The following is a 21,359-nucleotide window of genomic DNA, read 5'->3' as shown; positions in this document are numbered from 1 at the left end:
GATTGGTTGCTATGGGCAACTTTTCCTCTGGACAGATTTTGATAAATCTCCCCGACTATGTATTCAAAAGTGTATTCTTCCAGCAGGAGGGTGTTTAACGCCTTAAGGACTCAGGGCGTACCTGTACATCCTGTGTCCCGCTAACAGGGTTTAAACTGTACTCACAAGCGGAGAACGGGGTTAAACCCCGTGGGTCCCGGTTGCTACGGGCAGCCAGGACCCACGGCTAATGCCGGGCACCACCGATCGGCCCGATGCCTGGCATTAACCCTTTAGACGCCACAATCAAAGTTGATTGTGGCGTCTAAACTGAAAGTGAAACTATCTCGGCAGCTCAGCGGAGCTGCTCGGGACTATCGCGACAGAATCGCGATGTCCCGATCAGCTTACTGGACGACAGGAGGGTCCTCCCCTGTCTCCTCCTCATCCGATCAGCGATCTGCTGCTCCATGCCTGCGCAGCGGGCTAGAGCAGCAGAGCACTGGTTACACTGATCAATGCTGTGCATTGGCATTGCATTGAACAGTATATGCAAACAGAAGATTGAATAGTATAGCCCCCCCCCCTATACTATACTATAAAAAAAAGTTAAAAAGTGGTAAAAAAATACGAGAATACATGGGAATAAGCCCCCCACAATAAAAGTTTAAATCACCCCCCTTTTCCTATTTTTTAAATAAAATAATGTAATAAAAAAAAATCATATGTGGTACCGCTGCGTGCGTAAATGTCCGAACTATTAAAATATAAAGTTAGCTAAACCGCACAGTCAATAGTGTACACATAAAAAAATAGTGAATTTTTGGTCACTTTATATTCCATACAAATATTAATAAAAAGCGATCAAAAATTCCAATCAAAACAAAAATGGTACCGATAAAACTACAGACCCCGACGCAAAAAAATAAGCCCTCAAATAGCCCCATACGCACAAAAATAAAAGAGTTATATGGGTCAGAAGATGACGATTTTAAACATTCTAATTTTGGTGCATGTAGTTATAATTTTTTAAAGTAGTAAAATAAATAAAACCTACATAAATTGGGTATCCCTGTAACCGTATGGACCTAAAGAATAAAGATAATATGTAATTTTTACTGAAAAGTGCACTGCGTAGAACCGGAAGCCATAAAAAGTTGCAAAATGTTGTTTTTTTTCCTTCATTTCACCCCACAAATCATTTTTTTTTTGTTTCGCCGCAGATTATGTTATAAGTGATTTCAATACAAAGTACAATTGGTGACACAAAAAATAAGCCCTTATATGGGCCTGTAGGTGCAAAAATGAATGTGTTATGATTTTTAGAAGATGAGGAGGAAAAACGAAAATACACAAATGAAGATTGTTTTGAGTCCTTAGGCTGAAAATGGGCTGAGTCCTTAAGGGGTTAAGAAAAAAAAAGGAAAACCTTCACTTACCTCCCACACTTCCCTGGTGCCTCTGGTCCAACCCTCTTGCTGGTGCCATCACATTTCATATAAAAAGAGAGATTTCCTCCAATGGCAGCACCACACCTATCCTTAGGTGGTGTGTCGTATTTGCAGCTCAGTTCCATGAAAATGAATTGAGCCAAGTTGCAATGTCACACAGTAGGATAGGCTTCAAAGGGAACAGCAGGATCAACACGGTGCTGACAGGACCAAGGCACACACAGCAGGAACAAGTAAAAACAAATTTGATGCAACGTGTTGATCCCAGGGCCGGCCTTAGGGGTGTGCGAGCTGTGCGGCCGCACAGGGCGCCATAGCAACAGGGGCGCCGGGCAGCCGACACAGCTCGCACCAAGTATATATAATTTATATTGCCCGACGCCCGGGATTTAGCCCTGCTTCAGGCAAGCAGTGCTAAATGCCGGTGTAATGAAGAAAACTGTGCCCTGTAGTGGAATGTGACCCTCCGCACAGGGACACAGTTTTCTGCTTTGCAGGCTGCTCCCTCTCATTACATTCCCACTACCCTCCCTCAACTTTGTCCCTATTCGGAGGGTCACATTCCGCTTCAGGGCACAGTTTTCTTTATTACTCTGGAAGGCTTCACTTACCCCACCCTCCTCCGCGTCTCTGGTTGGCTGGCGGCCCGAGTCTGAAGAGGGACGTCGCACATGTGACGTACCTCCGCAGACCCGCACAGGACGTCAGTGACGTCACTCGTCAGGCCGACGCTGGAGAGAAGAGAAGCGCAACGCAGGACAGGTAAGGTTGTCTATGTGTGTGTGTGTGTGTGTGTGGGTGTCTGTCTGTGTGTGTGTGTGTGCGTGTGTGGTTGCCTGTGTGTGAGTGTGGGGGGGATGGGAGAACGACAATGCTACCGAATTTGGGGAACCTGCTTCTTCCTAATGTGGGACTATACTGCACCTAATGTGGGGCTATACTGCACCTAATGTGGGGAGCTATACTGCACCTAATGTGGGGCTATACTGCACCTAATGTGGGGAGCTATACTGCACCTAATGTGGGGCTATACTGCACCTAATGTGGGGAGCTATACTGCACCTAATGTGGGGAGCTATACTGCACCTAATGTGGGGAAACTACTGCACCTAATGTGGGGGGACTATACTGCACCTAATGTGGGGGAACTATACTGCACCTAATGTGGGGAACTATACTGCACCTAATGTGGGGAACTATACTGCACCTAATGTGGGGAACTATACTGCACCTAATGTGGGGAACTATACTGCCAACATAATGTGGAGAACTATACTGCACATAATGTGGGGAACTATACTGCCAACCTAACGTGGGGAGCTATACTGCACCTAATGTGTGGCTATACTGCACCTAATGTGGGGGACTATACTGCATCTAATGTGGGGGAACTATACTGCATAGTATATAGCTATACTCTAATGTAATAGCAATAGCAAAAATGTGTTTTAATGAGAGTGCCCATTTAGTCTAACCCCCGCCCCAGACTCCATTCTTGTGACTATTGTTCCTAAAAGAGTTCTGCTTCTCTCTTCTCCTAGACAGAGGATTTATCGATATGGATACTTCATGTGTAGAACATGACATTGACCCAATGCAGGACTTTTGCCTTGTTGCAGAGTGGAAGGCATATCCAGCTGTGAGGTGTGCATGGATCCACAATGCAAATGTCTCTCCATGTTCTCCTGTCACAAATGAAAATGGACAAAGGTATTATAAGCTTTAATTCCGACAAACCAGTTTCGATTCAATCATAGGAACTGTGGACTGTGATCCAAAAAAGGCAGAACTTTTGTCTTTTCCATGGACTGCTGTCACCTTCTAACTTTTGTCTTTTCCATGGACTGCTGTCACCTTCTAACTTTTGTCTTCTTCATTCTGAAAGTCTTTTAAAGGAATTCTTTATGATAGAGTTATAATTGTTTACGTTTTTAGATATTAGTGCAGTAGTTTAAGCATATCGGAGCTTATAAATTTTTTCAGCTATATTGAAAACGCCCCCTCCCATAGATTTGCTTTGAGCGGGCGGGGCGTGACATCACATGGGGGCGGAGTCATGACGTCACGATACTCCGGCCCTGTGGTCGTCACGCTTCACACTTGAAGCCTCCAGCGCTGCGGATAGCTCACAAAGGTGAGTGCGGAATGATAGATTGCGGGGGTCCCCAGCAGCAGGACCCCAGCAATCTTACATCTTATCCCCTATCCTTTGGATAGGGGATAAGATGTATTAGGGCCGGAGTACCCCTTTAAACTCCTGAAAAAACATTTTCTGCTGACAGCTTTATTTTAGGTATTCATATCCTAAGCATAGATGGGAAACCTTTTCAAATGAAAATGTTCTGGCAATAAAACAAAACTAACTTTAAATGTTTTCTCGATTTTTTGCACAGCCAATCTAAATACTGTGCCCGAAAAATGATGCCTGGAGAGTACACATTCTACATAGACAACGATGATGTGCAGCTCAGCAAAACCTTCAATGTGAACTTACTCCGTAAGTTATACTGTTAAAAGCACTTACATATTTTTCAAATTGCTAACACATAGAGTAAGTTATATTTTTACTGTAAAGGTACATTCACACATACAGGATCTGCTGCATATTTTTGCTGCATATTTTTGCTGCATATTTTTTGCAGTGTGGTGGCGGATGAGAGGATACCATCTTGTGGGAGTATAGGGTGTTTAGGGTGTCGTTGTGCAGGATAATTAAGGGCGCTGTTAACCCTTGTCACTCGTGACACCAGGGTGAGGGTTAAATGCTGGGTTTCTTGATAGGCCTATTGCCACCCTTCTTGTGAGCTGCGGAGATCCTACCTCTTCCAGAGTCAGCAACCCAAGAGAGGGATCAAGATGGCGCGGGTCCCTTATATGGGCAGGGGCCGGCCATTTTGAATTGGTCCGTAACGACTGTCACTCACCATTACAGGGCATTGTGGGTGAATACATCACGGGAACCTCCAAAAGTCCTGTAGCAAAACCATAGAGTTTCTACCTAATCACACAACCCACAGGTCCTGCCACGCTCCGAACAGGTAGATAACTAAATATATACATTTTTGTACTTATAATTATATAAATATTAAATAGAACTGCTATATACTTATTGACTAAGTGAGAGGTGACAAGGGGAGATCTACAAAAAAAGAGGGACCCCGACATCCTAGGGACTCTGGCTATGGGGACCTCTACACAGGTAATGTATATAATACGATACCGGGACACCACAAACCCCCTAACTTGAAATAAGTCGACCTCGACGCCTGTCCCCTAAGGCAGAGGAATTAGGACTAGAACAGGATTATACATATATTTTCTATACATCCTGACATAAACCTAAACAAACATTAAATATATTCACATACTCTGGATACTCTTACTAGTATCTTAACTAGACAATAGGAATCTATCTAAACATTTATGCTATCTAGACATTGCTGAAGCTATCTAGACAGTGATGAAGCTATCTGACCTTTAGTTTCTAGCTCCTTAGACATTTATTATAGCTCTCCATGACATTTATGAGGCTAGCTACACATTAATACAGCTCTCTATAAACTTTAGTCTCAAGCTGTCTAAACATTTTGAAATCTCACCACATTTTTCTTTTTGCCACAATGAGTCACCTATACACAGAAGGGTATATTGGCTTGCCTGAGGCTATCTACCAATAAGGAAGGCTACTAGGGTCTATCGGCTACATGCTACTTACCCCTAGAACACAACAGTATAACCTACCTAGGTTACCTTTAGACATACATGTTTAATTCCACACTCGCAAGAGCACCTACTGGCCAGGTAGAGACTCTAACACACGTAATAGAAAGAAGAGAAAAATGAGTGTACCTAACAGTGGCAGGAATTGGGTATCAATAGGCTACAATTCCTAAGTGTTTCTTGAATGTGAGATATGTTTTGGTTTTTGTGTATGTACTGAAGTAGACTGAGGTAGTACATTTAAGTGAGTAGTTTAAATACTATGTGTGCAAGTACTGCTTACTAGTTAGTCTTGCTATCCTAAGGATACGTTACCCTGTTATTTTTGTTGAGACAGGTGCTAGCGATTGGCGACTAGAAATAATGTCACTCTCGGAGGAGCCAAGAGAGTCACCTATTGAGCAACTACTAAAGCACCTATGGCATTTTTATACCTTTGCATGTACATGTGTACAAGAGTTATTTACATTTTTGTTTTTGGTGTACACGTGCATATAGCGTACAGTTTTCTGTGTACAACCTTTACTTGCTTTTTTATGTACACTGACACAAAGCAATTTTTCTGTGTACAGGAATTATATACATATTTTTTATGCATGTATCCACACTCCAACAATGTTCAGGTGCATACACCTGATAAGTGCACATTTTAGCAGAAGAGTCCTATAAATATAGGGTTATGTACATAAAATGGGCGTGTAATGTGCAATCTGCAGTCCACCTACACTAGGAGTTTATGGGAAACGCGGCGTTACCACAATCAACCGGGCGCAAAACTTACGAATCTCCTACTGGCTAGGAGTCTCTTGACCTGTTGGTCAGGCACAAAGCTTGATGGTTACGTTGCTGAACTTGAAACTGGAACAATCTTAGCACAGTCCTGCTAGGCACATGTCTTGAACTTGGTTACTGGAAAAACAAAAATAGTTAGCATAGAAAATCTATAAACATTACTTTACAGTCCTTCAAAATACATTTCTTCTGAATCTTCTTGTGCCTCTTGTAGATCCTCTATATCTGCCAACATCTGGAGCAGGCGAGGAGTTAATGTAACTCTCCCACACCACATTGGTGAGAGTAGAATGGGCAACAGTAGGATTTAAGGTGACCAGAGGCTTACTGGCCGGGATCACAGTTGGTGCATAGGGTTTTAGCACCATCGCCATATCAGGAGTGGGGCAAAACACTTTCGTCGGTACCCTGGAAGCAGGCAAACTCTCCATGTCAGAAGAGGGCCTTGGTACGTAGGTTGGTACCTGTGCAGGAGGCAAACTCTCATTGCTCCGAGAGGGCCTAGGTACGTGCGTTGGTACCTCTGGAACAGACAAACTCTCATTGCTCCGAGAGGGTCTAGGTACGGTCTTTGGTGCCCGCAATTTAGGCTTACTTTCTTGATCTTGAGAAGGACTTGGCACTTTACTGTACACAGAAGATGATTGATGCTGTAGAGGCTCCTCCTCCTTGAGTACGTTGGTGGAGGCATCAGGAGCAGATCATTTCGGCCTTAGGTTGAAGGGATCCGATTCCCAATCTGTAGACGGAAAGTATTTGAAGGGAAGCTCTGTTGGGGCTGTTGGTCTGGTGACCGCTGCAGCCCATTCTCCACGCAGGCTCTGGACGGGGGTGTACTCCACAATTTCACCCACCTCCAAGGAGTAGAACTTTTTATGAAGATATGGCCTCTGTACTGCTCGCCGGTTTACGAGGATGGTTTGCCCTGTGTGGCAATCTAGGAGTGTCCCATAACCTCTGACCTTGTCGTACTTGGCCACAATTGCTTTTCGTCGTTCTAGAGGCTCCTCCCCTTCTCGGGGATAGTCCCATTTGCGGATGAATAAAGCTTCCATCTCTTTAGTGTTCTCCTGGTAGCGAATTCTTTCTTCAGGAGGCAAATGCACATGCTTAGGGGCGTACAGTTCTCTGTGTCGGGCCTTTAATCTGTCCATCAGTTCAGCCAGCTCGGCTTCTTGACAGGCCCTTTACTTTTGTGCAGCTGGAATTGGTGGGAGTGGCTTCCCAGGTATAGGTTGTAGAACCGCGTGCATATACTCAATGAGTCCCGGCTCATCCCCAAAGATCCACCCAGGCAAATCTGGTGAGCGCAGTCGTGCACTCGGCAAAGCAGATAGGGGTATTTTAGTTTCAGGGCTGGAGGAGGAAGAATAGGCCGCCTCTGGCGGGGTACTCACTGCAGACTCCTCCAATGGGATTTTGGCACATGAGCCCCAAGTTCTGTGGTGAGGGGACAATCTCACCGGTGATGCACCTCCAGGTGTCCCTGCGCTCTCCGCTGGAGGTGTCTCTGCCCAATCGTCGTCATCATCAGGCAGTGGGGGAAGATTGCAGGCCCCCTCTTCATCTAATGACAACCGCTGCAGACGGTCAGCAAGTTCTTGAAAAAGTCGGGCTGCGACTGCCACAACTTTCCGCTGTTCCGGCACCATTTTGCCATCTTCACCATGTGGAACACTGCTCTCCGCCATGTCTGTACTCTCCGGCTCTCTGTGCAGACTGAAGAGGTCGCTGTGCGTGGTGTCTTTTATAGTGGGCTTCCACAAAATGGCGGCCGGCAGGAAGGACGTCATCGGTACAGCCCAGACTTAACAGTAGCAGTCCAGATAACAGAGTGTCTTTACATCAGGCTTGAGCAGCGATTGACAGTCGGTTGGGGTCATATAAGCCCAATTTAGCTTCTGAAGGATTGTATAGCAGAGATCCGCTGGATTTAGGGGAATATTGAGGTCCAGTGATCCTGCGATGAGTAGCAGGAATTGCTTAGTATATCCGCTATGCTATAGGCCTAGGCCGCAAGGCTTTGGCCTAGTAATTAGTCTTGTGAGCTGCGGAGGTCATACCTCTTCCAGAGTCAGCAACCCAAGAGAGGGATCAAGATGGCGCAGGTCCCTTATATGGGCAGGGGCCGCCGTTTTGGATTGGTCCGTAACGACTGTCACTCACCGTTACAATGTGTGATTTTATGTATGTTTTTTTGCGTCACATGGAGCATATTTGCGCCAAAATTATCAATTGTCGTACACAAGTTTGTAATTTTGGCACAAATGTAGCCCTACAAAAGGCGCAGACCCCAGAATTCCAGGCAGTAAATCTGACTTTGGGACGTTCTATTATTGTAGCTATTTTCTCTGTCACTTTATTCATGGTGTAGATTTGCGCCTAAACTTGCGCCAAATCGAAAAGTCGCAATTAATGAATTCCAGACCAAAGAATGATTGTAACTGAAATCATGACTAACAAAGTGAAATCAGTGATTTTGTTCTAAACCATTTGGTGCAATTGTTTGTTGCAAAAAATGACATAAAGGAAAAATGGCGACAAATCACAGACAAAAAAACAGGGTAAAAAGCTTCATACGTACCCCCCAATGTCTCTGAATATTCATCTCACATTCCACACTTTTCTGCTCTTTCCTCACACATTGGGCCTCATTTACTGAGAGTAGGTGGAGTGTAGTGTACTTAGTGGTTTTTTTTGTGTTTCTACAAGGTATTTTATCATGGTATTTACTATTGTATCTTGTATTTGGCGATTTACGTTTTGCTCTTTTTACACCGCTCTCAGCAGTGGGGTTTTCCAGAGCTCAAATCCACCACATTTTGTGTGGAAACATTTGTACGTTTCTTTTGAAAATGTAGGGGTTATTTATAAAGACATGCCACTTTTCCCTCATAGCCTCCCCCCTATGTAGGGTTTTCTGAGTAAAGTGGAGAGTTAGTAGGGTTTTCTGGACTTTTTGTGGGAAATTCCGACACACGACACGTGCGTCACAAAAAAAAAAAACTACTCGGAAAAGCCTTAGTAAATGAGGCCCATTATGTTTCTTTTAGGGTGTGTTTACACATTCAGGTTTTTCATTACAATTATTAAATAAAATGCCAGGAATGGATTTGAAAAGAGAAGTCTCAGTTTTTCTTTATTAGGGCCCATTCACATGGTGGATTTTTTTTCTAGCTGAACAAGCCGGTGCTAGAACCACTTGAAAATTCGCCGTCATCATTTCCAAGCAGATTCCGCTATAAGAATGAACAGGTTCATTCTTTCTGAGGAGTGTGGAAATTTTCATTTCTACGGCAGATATTTACGCAGCAGAAATTCTGCTGTGTGCACGGTGCAGCAGCATCCCAGTGAAAACAATGAGAAGCTGCTGCAACAGAATTTCTAAGTAGAATTTTACCACTCAACTCCGCTTCAAACAGGGCCTGAACATGCAAACAGGGCCTCAGTTCGATGCTCCAGGTGTAGGGGGGTTGGGGTGGGACATCGAATGAAAGAGTCACAGTAGGACCCATGCCTAACCCTGTCCTTATCCTGACCAGTGTAAAGTATGTTAACCCAGAGCATTGTGTACACATACGCTTAGTGAATAAAGGCGTCTGTCCTGGTGTGGTGCCACCTGCTCTAGTCAACCTACTAATATAGGTAATATAGGTCAGTATCTTGGTCAGTATTTTGCATCAGTATTTGTAAGTAAAACTAGGAACCTAAACAGAAAAAAACTGTAAGATCAGAATTTACAGAGTTTTTCTTACAATTATACACATAAAACAACAAAATATGAACTGCAAAACACATTCAGTGTGTGCTCCAATGATTCCATTAGGGGTATTCGCCATAGTTTGCACATATTTTTTGAGCACGCATTTCAAATGTGCCAGATTAAGTTACATGTTCCTCATTTTAGGAGTATTTCTTTGGAATGTGCATTAGAAATGTAAGACATAGATTAGCCTATAAAAATAGGGCTATTATGGCTAATCTGCATAAAGAAAACATTTAAAGAAGCATAGGAAAATTATATGGCTTTATGTGTCACAGGAAATGGTCGCATGACTTCCTATCAAATACATCATCACCTATTAGATCCATCCTGGCAGGTTACAGACCCCTCCCCTCCCAGCTCTATTTATATACTGCTGCTGCTATCTTTATGGGTTTAGGATATATATATATATATATATATGTGTTAGGGATGCACCAAAATTTTGCCCGCCGTGGGCATGGCTTAACCCCTTCCCGACCCATGACATACATGTTCGTCATGGGTCGGGTGAGGACATGACGCAGGCCTAGCAGATGACATCTGCTTGTAATGACGGACATCGGAGATTGCTCGGATTTCTGTCATCGACCATACCCGGCAGCCCCCTGCTAATTCTTGTAGTTGGGGCTGCCGCTAATAGCCAAAATGCAGCGATCGCCGCGCCCAGCTCCTTTAGATCCCCACTGTCAAAGCTGACAGTGGCATCTAAAGGGACATGTCAATATTCCCTGGTGACTAATAAAGTGTAAAAATAAAAATGTTAAAAGTTTAAAAAACATCCATTAACCCCTTCCATATTAAAAGTTTAAATCGCCCTCCTTTTCCCATTTTCCATATAAAAAATATGAAAAAATAATAAAAATAAAGATATTTGGTATCGCCATGTGCGTAATTTTCCCAACTATTAAATTATTATGTTTCTGATCCTGCACTGTGAACAGCGTAAACACAAAAATATTCCAAGCACAAAAATTGCTGATTTTGGTTACATCACATCCCAAAAAAGTTATAAAATGTCAACAAAAACTATATTAAAAAAACAAATGAGGGTGGGGAAATGCACTTTCGGTTTCATTTTCCGTTTTCGGCCAAGCACAGCCTAAATTGTCGGGACAAAATTTCCCTTTCAGTACACCCCTAACATATATATATATATATATATATATATATATATAACAAGTCCATGTATTGATTACTACAGTTTACACCTGAAGACTTCAAATCCTCATAAAAAAAGCATAAATGTCAAATCACTTTCTCCTCTTGTCAATATTTCTCTAAAAAATGCATAGTCTGAACTGACACCAAGCCACTTTTGAGTCTAATCAGTTTACATGGCTGAACTCCAGCAGCCAGTAGCATATAGTTGGTTTGAATAAGTGGGTTGGGGTCAGTTCACATTACTCACAGCTTCAATGAATTTTCTTATAAACCGTATATACTCGAGTATTAGCCGTTCCAAATATAAGCCGAGGCCCCTAATTTCACCCCAAAAACCTAGGAAAAGCTATTGACTTGACTATAAACCAGGGGTGGGAAATATATCATCCCCCAATGTCATTATCCTCCCCCTGTCATCATCCAGACCCCCGTCATTAACACCCCCCTCATCATCACCCCCGTGATTATTACCCTCATCATCATCATTACCCTCATCATCATCATTACCCTCATCATCATCATCACCCTCATCATCCTCATCACCCTCATCATCATCACCCTCGTCATCATCCCCCTCGTCATCATCCCCCTCGTCATCATCCCCCCTTCATCACCCCGCCTGTAAATCCCTTCGTCATCATCCAGACCCCCCTTTTGTTTTCTACTCACCTCCCCAGTTGTTGCTTTCTCGGTAGGAAGGAAGGGTGAGCCCGTCCATCTTTGGCCATCTATGCTGCAGGGACTGTCTGGTGGGGAGGGTTAGTCCTTCCGGGCTGTCCATATTCACCGAGAGGCCCTCTTCTCCACTCCAGGCCGGCCACGGACTAGTGACATTGCGTTGACAATGACTCGCAGGGACGTCTCTGCGCATGAACGTCCCTGCGCAGTGGCTTCAATGCAGCATCACTAGTTCGGGGCTTGCCCAGGGCAGAGAAGAGGGCCTCCCGGTGAAGACAGCCCAGAACGACTAACCCTCCCCACCGGACGGTCCCTGCAGCATAGATGGCCGAAGATGGATGGCCTGGCCCATCCCCTCACAGCTAAGCCAGAAGCAGTTCACTCGAGTATAAGCCGAGGGGGGCGTTTTCAGCTCAAAAAATCGTGCTGAAAAGCTTGGCTTATACTCGAGTATATACAGTAAACTGTCTTCTTTAGAGAAATGTTGCAGTGAGGAGAAAATAATTTGACCCATAATCACAGTTGGGGTGTTTTATGAAGGTCTGATGTTTTATAAGGTACTTGAGGAATACTATATGCTTCAGGTGTACAATAGTGAGGGAACGGTGCAGGTGCAGGCTTAGTAAATGCACCTGTGAATGTATAGCCCAGGATTTATCAATAAAAGTGTTGCTTTAATATACGCCCAATAGCAGACATGTATTCACCTATTATCCACGCCCTCTACGCATTTCTATCAGTCTGTAGTGACTGATGTCATCAGGATGGCGAGGAGCAAATATTGGAAAAATGCTAAACAATATCACTAATATGTCATAACACACACGGGATATTCTCTTAGGCGTAAGTAGTTGGTCCCATGGGGTAAGTAATGCGTCATTATATGCTCGTGTTAAAATGTACTCAGGATAACTATTGTCCCTAAATCTGTCCTGGGCCTGCACCTTGGCTTCCCCAATCTCCGAACAGTTTCTCAGGAGACTGTTGGTGGAAGTTTTTTTTGCGAAACACAATGCTCTGCAGTAGGGCATCAGGTCCCCTCGATATTTTTACATCCAAAAATGCTAGTTCTTGCTTGTCCATTTGAAACGTAAAAAACAGACCAATTTAATTATTATTCATTGATTGGACAAATTCCATGAAACCCTTTTCAGTACCTCCCCCCCCCCCCCACACAAACACACGATGAACACATCATCGATAAAACGGGCCCATAATTAGGCTAGATCGTTAAATTTCTCTCTCTCATCCGAGAATATAGTCGTGGCCTCCCAACAACCCAGCATCATGTTTGCATATGAGGGGGCACAAGGGCTCCCCACCATAGCTGTGTCCCTGAGTTAGTGGTAGGTAAGGTCGTTAAACAGGAAATAATTCTTTGTTATCTTAATAGTTCAAGAACAAAGTTGTTATAGGGGTACTCCGCCCCTAGACATTTTATCGCGGGGGTCCCACCGCTGGGGACCTCCGTGTTTTCAGTAGGGGCACCCCGCCGTCATTACAGCACAGAGGAAAATCTCTTTGCGTGATGACGGGGCGATACAGGGGCCGGAGCACTGTGACGTCACATCCCGCCCCCCTCAATACAAGTCTATGTATAGACTTACATTAAGGGGGCGAGGCATGACAGCACAATGGTCCAGAGCCATGACGTATCGCCCCATCATCACGCACAGAGATTTTCCTCTGTGCTGTGATGACGGCAGTGTGACGCTACTGAAAACGTGGGAGTCCCCAGCGGTGAGACCCCCGCGATCAGACATCTTATTCCTATCCTTTGGATAGGGGATAGGATGTCTAGGGGTGGAGTACCCCTTTAAGTTCTATGAACTGAAATCCCCTTGAAGAAAGATAGTATGCCACAGCTCTCAGCCCTAATTCATGATGAATTGACAAGTATAGTGCTTCTACATCGATACTACATAAGAAAGTGGTTTTCTCAACAGATACGTCCTCTAACTTTTTTTAGGAGGTTGGTAGTATCACAAAGGTAGGATGGTAACGTCTCTACGAATGGTCTTCAAATTTTATCGATGAAGACCCCCACGTTTTGCCTAAATCCCCCAATACCTGATACGATAGGTCTCCCTTTTAAAAGGGTAAGTCCCTTATGGACCTTGGGGAGAGCATAAAACGTGGGGGTCACAGGGCAAGAGGGGATAAGGAAGTCCAGCTCATTCTTGTCTATGAGTCTGTTTTCAAATGCCCTATTAACTAACAATTCCTGTTTATATCTCTGTGTGGGGTCCACTGATAGTACTTCATATGTGTTACTGTCATTTAATAGGGATGAGGGAATCGAATCTGACGAATCCGAATTTGTTACAAATTTCAGGAAAAATTAGATTTGTAATGAATGCGAATATTTCCACGATTTGATTGCGCAAATCGCTTCATTAAACTCCATTTAGTGCGGTCCAGGCTCCAGGGGATGAGCATCTAAAATGGCAGATCCACATGTGAGGACATGGGGCAAGGAATCCTGGGAAGGTGGGAACAAGGGTCGGCGGGATGACCCTGAATCACATGCAGCATGCAGCCTATCAGCAGTCAGCCACCCCTGTGATGTCACAACCCTATATAATTGGCAGCCATCTTGCGGCCAGTCACATCAGTGTTCGATTACAGAGAGAGAGGGAGAGTAGCCAGCCAATTAGGGTGAGCAGAACACTAAAAGCGTATTGCCCTCCATTAAGTGTAACCTGTGTGTACATCTAAGTGGTGTACCATTTTGTTCCTGTCTTAAAGGGGCTTCATCATCATCAGGAGAAGAGGATTGCAGGTTGCCCGTGAGGCAGCAGCTGAGCCAGCAAGGTGGTAGCATGATTGGCAGTTAGCTTGGTGGCAGAAGTGGAAAGCCTGGAGCCAAATGTGCCCGGGGTAGACAACCTGCTTCGCGGCAGCTTAACTTGCCAGGAGGTAGTGGAGCAGGGGTTCCTGGAGTAGGCGGGAAAATCAGCTACTTGGTGGTGTGGCAATTTTTCATCAAGCATCCGGGGATGTTAACCTGGCCACATGCAAGATGTGTCGGCAGAAGGTGAAGCGTGGCCAGGGTCCCAATGTTAGCACCAAGCACCACGGCCCTGGGTCAACATATACAGATTCACCATAAAGCGGCCTGGGAGAACTGTGGCTCCGATGTAGTGATCCAGCCTGCTGCATCACCCAGTGGCACGCCACTCCCTATTTCAGCCAGCCAAGGCTCCACGATCTCAGCCGAAGGGAGCTGTGTGTCATACCCATCTTCTGTCACTCCAAATGCTCCTGCGCCTCCTATTTCGAGTCAGTTATTCCGCCAGCAATCGATCAGCGAAGCCATGTCCAAGAGACAACAGTATGCGCCCACTCATCCAACAGCGCAAAAGCTGAATGTGCTCCTGTCCAAGTTGCTGGTGCTGCAGTCCCTCCCTTTTCAGGTGGTGGACTCTGCACCTTTCAGAGAACTGATGGCTTGTGCTGAGCCGAGGTGGAGAGTCCCAAGCCGTCATTTCTTTGCAAAGATGGCAGTACCAGCCCTTCACAATTTTGTGGTACAGAAGGTGGGTTAGTCCTTGAGCCTGTCGGTGTGTTCCAAAGTGCACAGTAGCGCCGATGTGTGGAGCTGTAACTACTATCAGGGACAATACATGTCCTTTACGACTCACTGGTTGAATGTGGTTCCTGCACAGCCACAACAGCAACTTGGACAGGTCACGCCGCTTCCGCCTACCCGCTCTCAGGCCATCAGACTCCGCCTCCACATCTTCCACTGTCTCCTCAGCCTCCACTGCATGGACAAGTCTCAGTGCCCCTCCAGCATACCATGTGTGCAGGGCATGGCGGTGTCACGCTGTTCTTCACATGGTTTGCCTTGGCGAACGGAGTCACACAGGGGAGGAACTGCTAATTCATTCATCAAAAAATCGAATCATGGCTTACTCCACGAAGACTGGAAATGGGAACCATGGTGACTGACAACAGGAAGAACATCTTGTCTGCGCTGAAACAAGGAAGCCTGAGATATGTGCCCTGCATGGCACACCTGTTCAATCCGGTTGTCAAGCGGTTTCTGAAGTGTTCCCCCCCCATTTGCAAGGCATCCTAACAATGGGAAGGAAACTGTGCATGCACTTCAGCCACTTGTACACCGCAAAGCTCACCCTCCTTGAGCTGCAGCATCAGAACGGTATCCCCCAACATAGTCTGATTTGTGACGTTTCCACACGTTGGAATTCCACCCTCCATATGTAGGACCGACTATATGAACAGAGAAAAGCCATCACCGACTTCTTGATGAACCAAGCGGATAGAGGTACTCCCCTGTGTAATTTCAATGTCAACCAGTGGCAGCTCATACGTGACACCTGCCGTTTGCTCAGGCCCTTTGAGGAAGCCACATTATTAGTCAGTCGCCAGGATTACGGGGTGAACAACGTAATTTCACTGCTTCATTTCCTACAACACGAGTTGGACACAATGGCTGGTCAGGGCACTGGAGATGTGGCGCCTACATCTCACGGCCACATGAGCCCTGTGGGGGCTGAACTGGAGGAGGAGGAGGGAGAGGGACACAGTTTAGGTTTCGCAAGATGGGCGGTTTTTCTAGTCATCTGACAGGAGAGGAGGAGCAGGAGCAGCTAAAGGGTTATGAGAAAGGGGAGACAGAGGACCCAGACACACTGTGGCAGTATTCAGTGGAGATGGAGGCAGGGAGTCTCTCCGAGTCACTTGCACAAATGGCACAATGCATGCTTCTGGCTCTCCACCTTATTGGACTCTAGCTACCGGCACAAAATGGGGGCCTTTTTTACACCCACTGAGAGGGAGGACAAACTGACCTACTACAGAGGCATCCTACGTAGTCAGTTGGCCGATGCCTATCTGCTCCATTTTCCATCCTTTTGCAGGTCTGACTCGGGGGGCCCTCTGCGCTCCCCTTCCACTGCCATGGCTGCTGGGGGGGGGGGGGGGTGGCAGGAGCAGTACCAGCTCCATCAGCAGCAGCCTAACTGTTAGGATTCGGCTAGCTGGATGTGGATCCTCTGTGTCAGCGAGGGATTGGCGTGGACCGTGTCGGTGGACCGGTTCTAGGTTGCTACTGGTTTTCACCAGAGCCCGCCGCAAAGCGGGATGGTCTTGCTGCGGCGGTAGCAACCAGGTCGTATCCACCGGCAACGGCTCAACCTCGCTGACTGCTGAGAAGGTGTGGGACAGAAGGACTAGGCAGAGGCAAGGTCAGACGTAGCAGAAGGTCGGGGCAGGCGGCAAGGTTCGTAGTCAATAGCAGAAAGTTTGGAACACAGAAGGTTTGGAACACAGGCTTTGGACAACGCTTTCTCTGGCACAAGGCAACAAGATCCGGCAAGGAAGTGAAGGGGAAGTGAGGTTATATGGACAGGTGCACAGGTGGAAGCTAATCAGACTGATTGGGCCAGGCACCAATCATTGGTGCACTGGCCCTTTAAATCTTAGAGAGCTGGCGCGCGCGCGCCCTAGAGAGCGGAGCCGTGTGCGCCAGAACGTGACAGCAGGGGACCGGGACGGGTAAGTGGCTTGGGATGCGATTCGCGAGCGGGCGCGTCCCGCTATGCGAATCGCATCCCCATCGTGAATGTCAGTGCAGCGCTCCGGGTCAGCGGGTCTGACCGGGGCGCTGCAGAGAGGAGAACGCCGCGAGCGCTCCGGGGATGAGCAGGGACCCGGAGTGCTCGGCGTAACAGTACCCCCCCTTAGGGCTCCCCCTCTATTTGTCTCCTTGTCCCTTCAAACGAGACGAGAACATCGGGGGCGCCTCGTGAGTTTCCCTCCGGAACAAAAAGAAGTCCTGGGTAGCTACATCAGCGGCCGGTAGTCCAGAAGAAGTGGGAATGGGGAGGGGTGGCAGAGGGTGAAGCTTGTCACGGGGCAGAGTGTCACCAGGACGGGGGCTATGAGGAGGTACGGCACAGTCCTGACACAGGCCTTGGGGAGACCAGGCACAGGAGGAGACACTGAGGCCTGACAGACGGGACTGGGAGCAGACGTGAGGCATTTCTTGTGGCAAGCAGGACCCCAAGTCTTGATCTCCCCGGTGGTCCAGTCAAGGGTGGGAGAATGATGCTGGAGCCATGGCAGACCGAGGAGGACTTCAGAGGTGCAGTTGGGCAGGACAAAAACTTCAATTTTCTCATGATGCAGTCCAATGCTCATAAGCAAGGGCTCTGTGCAGTAACGCACAGTGCAGTCCAACTTAACTCCGTTGACCGAAGAAATGTAGAGCGGCTTGACGAGACGGGTCACCGGGATGCAGAAACCGTTAACCAAAGAGGCCAGAATAAAATTTCCAGAAGAACCAGAGTCCAAGAAGGCCACGGCTGAGAAGGAGGAGTTGGCAGAAGGAGAAATTTGCACGGGCACAGTGAGACGTGGAGAAGCAGACTTCGTACCAAGAGACGCCACACCCACGTGAGCTGGGTGCGTGCGTGCGTTTCCCAGACGTGGAGGACGAATAGGGCAATCCACTAAGAAATGTTCGGTACTAGCGCAGTACAGACATAAATTTTCATCCCTACGGCGAGTCCTCTCTTCATGGGTCAGGCGAGACCGATCCACTTGCATAGCCTCCTCAGTGGGAGGCACAGGGGTAGATTGCAAAGGATACTGTGAGAGAGGTGCCCAGAGATCAAGGTCTTTTTCCTGGCGGAGCTCCTGGTGTCTTTCAGAAAAACGCATGTCAATGCGGGTGGCCAAATGGATAAGTTCATGCAAGTTGGCAGGAATCTCTCGTGCGGCCAGCACATCCTTGATGTTACTGGATAGGCCTTTTTTAAAGGTCGCGCAGAGGGCCTCGTTATTCCAAGATAATTCGGAGGCGAGAGTACGAAATTGGATGGCGTACTCGCCTACTGAAGAATTTCCCTGGACCAGGTTCAGCAGGGCAGTCTCGGCAGAAGAAGCTCGGGCTGGTTCCTCGAAGACACTACGGACTTCAGCGAAGAAGGACTGGACTGTGGCTGTGACAGGATCATTGCGGTCCCAGAGCGGTGTGGCCCAAGACAAGGCCTTTCCAGACAGAAGACTAACTACGAAAGCCACCTTAGACCGTTCTGTAGGAAATTGGTCCGACAACATCTCCATATGTAGGGAACATTGAGACAGGAAACCACGGCAGAGTCTAGAGTCCCCATCAAATTTGTCCGGCAGGGACAAGCGGAGGCTAGAAGTGGCCACTCGCTGCGGAGGAGGTGCAGGAGCTGGCTGAGGAGATGGTTGCTGCTGTAGCAGTGGCAGACGTTGCTGTAACATGGCGGTCAACTGCGACAGCTGCTGTCCTTGTTGGGCAATTTGGTGAGATTGCTGGGCGACCACCGTGGGTAGGTCAGCGAGACTTGGCAGCGGCACCTCAGCGGGATCCATGGCCGGATCTACTGTTAGGATTCGGCTAGCTGGGTGTGGATCCTCTGTGTCAGCGAGGGATTGGCGTGGACCGTGTCGGTGGACCGGTTCTAGGTTGCTACTGGTTTTCACCAGAGCCCACCGCAAAGCGGGATGGTCTTGCTGCGGCGGTAGCAACCAGGTCGCATCCACCGGCAACGGCTCAACCTCGCTGACTGCTGAGAAGGCGTGGCACAGAAGGACTAGGCAGAGGCAAGGTCAGACGTAGCAGAAGGTCGGGGCAGGCGGCAAGGTTCGTAGTCAATAGCAATAGCAGAAGGTCTGGAACACAGGCTTTGGACAACACTAAACGCTTTCTCTGGCACAAGGCAACAAGATCCGGCAAGGAAGTGAAGGGGAAGTGAGGTTATATGGACAGGGGCACAGGTGGAAGCTAATCAGACTGATTGGGCAAGGCACCAATCATTGGTGCACTGGCCCTTTAAATCTTAGAGAGCTGACGCGCGCGCGCCCTAGAGAGCGGAGCCGCGCACGCCAGAACGTGACAGCCGGGGACCGGGACGGGTAAGTGGCTTGGGATGCGATTCGCGAGCGGGCGCGTCCCGCTATGCGGATCGCATCCCCATCGTGAATGTCAGTGCAGCGCTCCCGGTCAGCGGGTCTGACCGGGGCGCTGCAGAGAGGAGAACGCCGCGAGCGCCATCAGAGCGGGTGTTCAGTGCGGCAGGGGCCATAGTAACCCCAAAGAGAATTTGTTTGTCCACAAAAAATGTGGAGAGACTGACCTTTGTGAAGATGAATCAGGCATGATTTCAGCCAGGATTTCCACCCACCAATGCCTGATGCATCAGAGTAGACTGACCATGGTGCCACACCAACACTTCACAAATATGGATAGTGCTAAACATATTTAAGGCACTGCTCCCCAGTTACAGACATTCCTCCGCATTAGACCACAAGTAAGTGTTGAGGATATGCCTTACGTAAAACTTTACTTTCAATAATATTCTTAGGATAAAATGTATGTACCCAAAGTATTGATGTGATGCAAGGACCTCTAAAAGGTGGAAGGGAACAACGTATGGTCCATTGTAACCGGTGGGGGTAAAAATTTCCCCCTCTGTGGCCCTACTCTCGCATTATTAATTCTCTTCTTGGCAAGTGTTACTCGCCTTAAAAAGGGTGGCCCCACACTGGAACCTCTCCCTATTTCCCCTCTACAAACACTGCCATTTCTCAGGGTTTGGCAGTGAGAGTTTCCTGTGTGGGGCTGTCCTTTTTCAGGGTGAGTAACACTTGCCAGGAAGGGAATTAATAGGGCAAGGGTAGGGCCTTACAGGGGAAGTTTTTACCCCCACCTGCTACAATGGACCATACGTTGTTCCCTTCCATCTTTTCGAGGAAAGTGTTACTCGTTCTAAAAAGAGTGGCCCCACACAGGAACCTATCCCTATTTCCACCTAAAAACCCTGGGAAATGAAAGTTTGTAGGTGGAAATAGGGAGAGGTTCTTGTGTGGAACCACCCTTTTTAGGGCGAGTAACACTTGCCAAGATGTGAATTTATGCGAGAGTAGGACCTTACAGGCGAAGTTCCCTTCCACCTTTTTAGAGGTCTTTGCATCTTATCAATACTTGGTGGTGTAGGTGGCACATGGTGTTCTTTGCACACCTTTCCTTTTGTTTGATTTAAAAAAAAAAAAAAAGTAGGGTCCATGTATTTTATCCTAATTATATTATTAAAGTTAAGTTTTACGTAATGCATATCCTCAATACTTGTGCACACTAACACTTTTACAAAAGAGACTGTTTTCCTCTGCCTACCTGCCTCTGATTCTGCTTCTGATCCTGCCACCCACCTGATGCCACACATCGGATGCCAAGTTCTCCTTTTTTCACCCACCTTCGTCACTGGGTACTGGTTTTGCCTCCCACCGCACCACTCTGTCACTGGGTCAATTTCAGGACTCCTGATGCTGCTGCTACCTCCAGGCTGTCTCATTCTGCCACCATATGTTCTCCTCATGCTGATGCCACCTCCAGGCTGTGACATTCAGCCACTATATGTTCTCCTCATGCTGCCACCAACTCCAGACTGTGTTATTCAGCCACTATGTAGTCTCCTCTTGCTGCCGCCACCTCAACACTGTGTCATTCAGCAACTATATGTTCTCCTCATGATGCTGCCCACTCCAGGCTGTGTCATTCAGCCACTTTATGCTGCCGCCATCTCCAGGCTGTGTCATTCAGCCACTATATGTTCTCATGCTGCCGCCTCCTCCATGCTGGGTCATTCAGCCACTATATGGTCTCCACATGCTACCGCCAACTCCAGGCTGTGTTATTCAGCCACTATATGGTCTCCTCATGCTTCTGCCACCTCCATGCTGTGTTACTCAGCCACTATATGGTCTCCTCATGCTGCTGCCAACTCTAGGCTCTGTCATTCAGCCACTATATG

The 21,359-nt window shown here is 47.2% G+C and overlaps 1 protein-coding gene across 5 annotated transcripts in view; it reads left to right on the top strand.

Moving 5' to 3' along the window:
• Positions 1-21,359, top strand: part of FLT3 (fms related receptor tyrosine kinase 3) — a 142,254-nt gene that overhangs the window by 86,279 nt on the left and 34,616 nt on the right. For all 5 annotated transcript variants that reach the window (XM_056561826.1, XM_056561823.1, XM_056561822.1 and 2 more), the window contains 2 exons: positions 2,972-3,140; positions 3,824-3,927. In XM_056561826.1, coding sequence (XP_056417801.1) covers positions 2,972-3,140; positions 3,824-3,927 — 273 coding nt within the window. The remainder of the gene's footprint in view (positions 1-2,971; positions 3,141-3,823; positions 3,928-21,359) is intronic.

Source organism: Hyla sarda, chromosome 2, assembly GCF_029499605.1.
Source record: "Hyla sarda isolate aHylSar1 chromosome 2, aHylSar1.hap1, whole genome shotgun sequence".
Taxonomy (NCBI): Eukaryota; Metazoa; Chordata; class Amphibia; order Anura; family Hylidae; genus Hyla; species Hyla sarda.
This window is presented reverse-complemented; position numbering and strand designations above follow the sequence as displayed.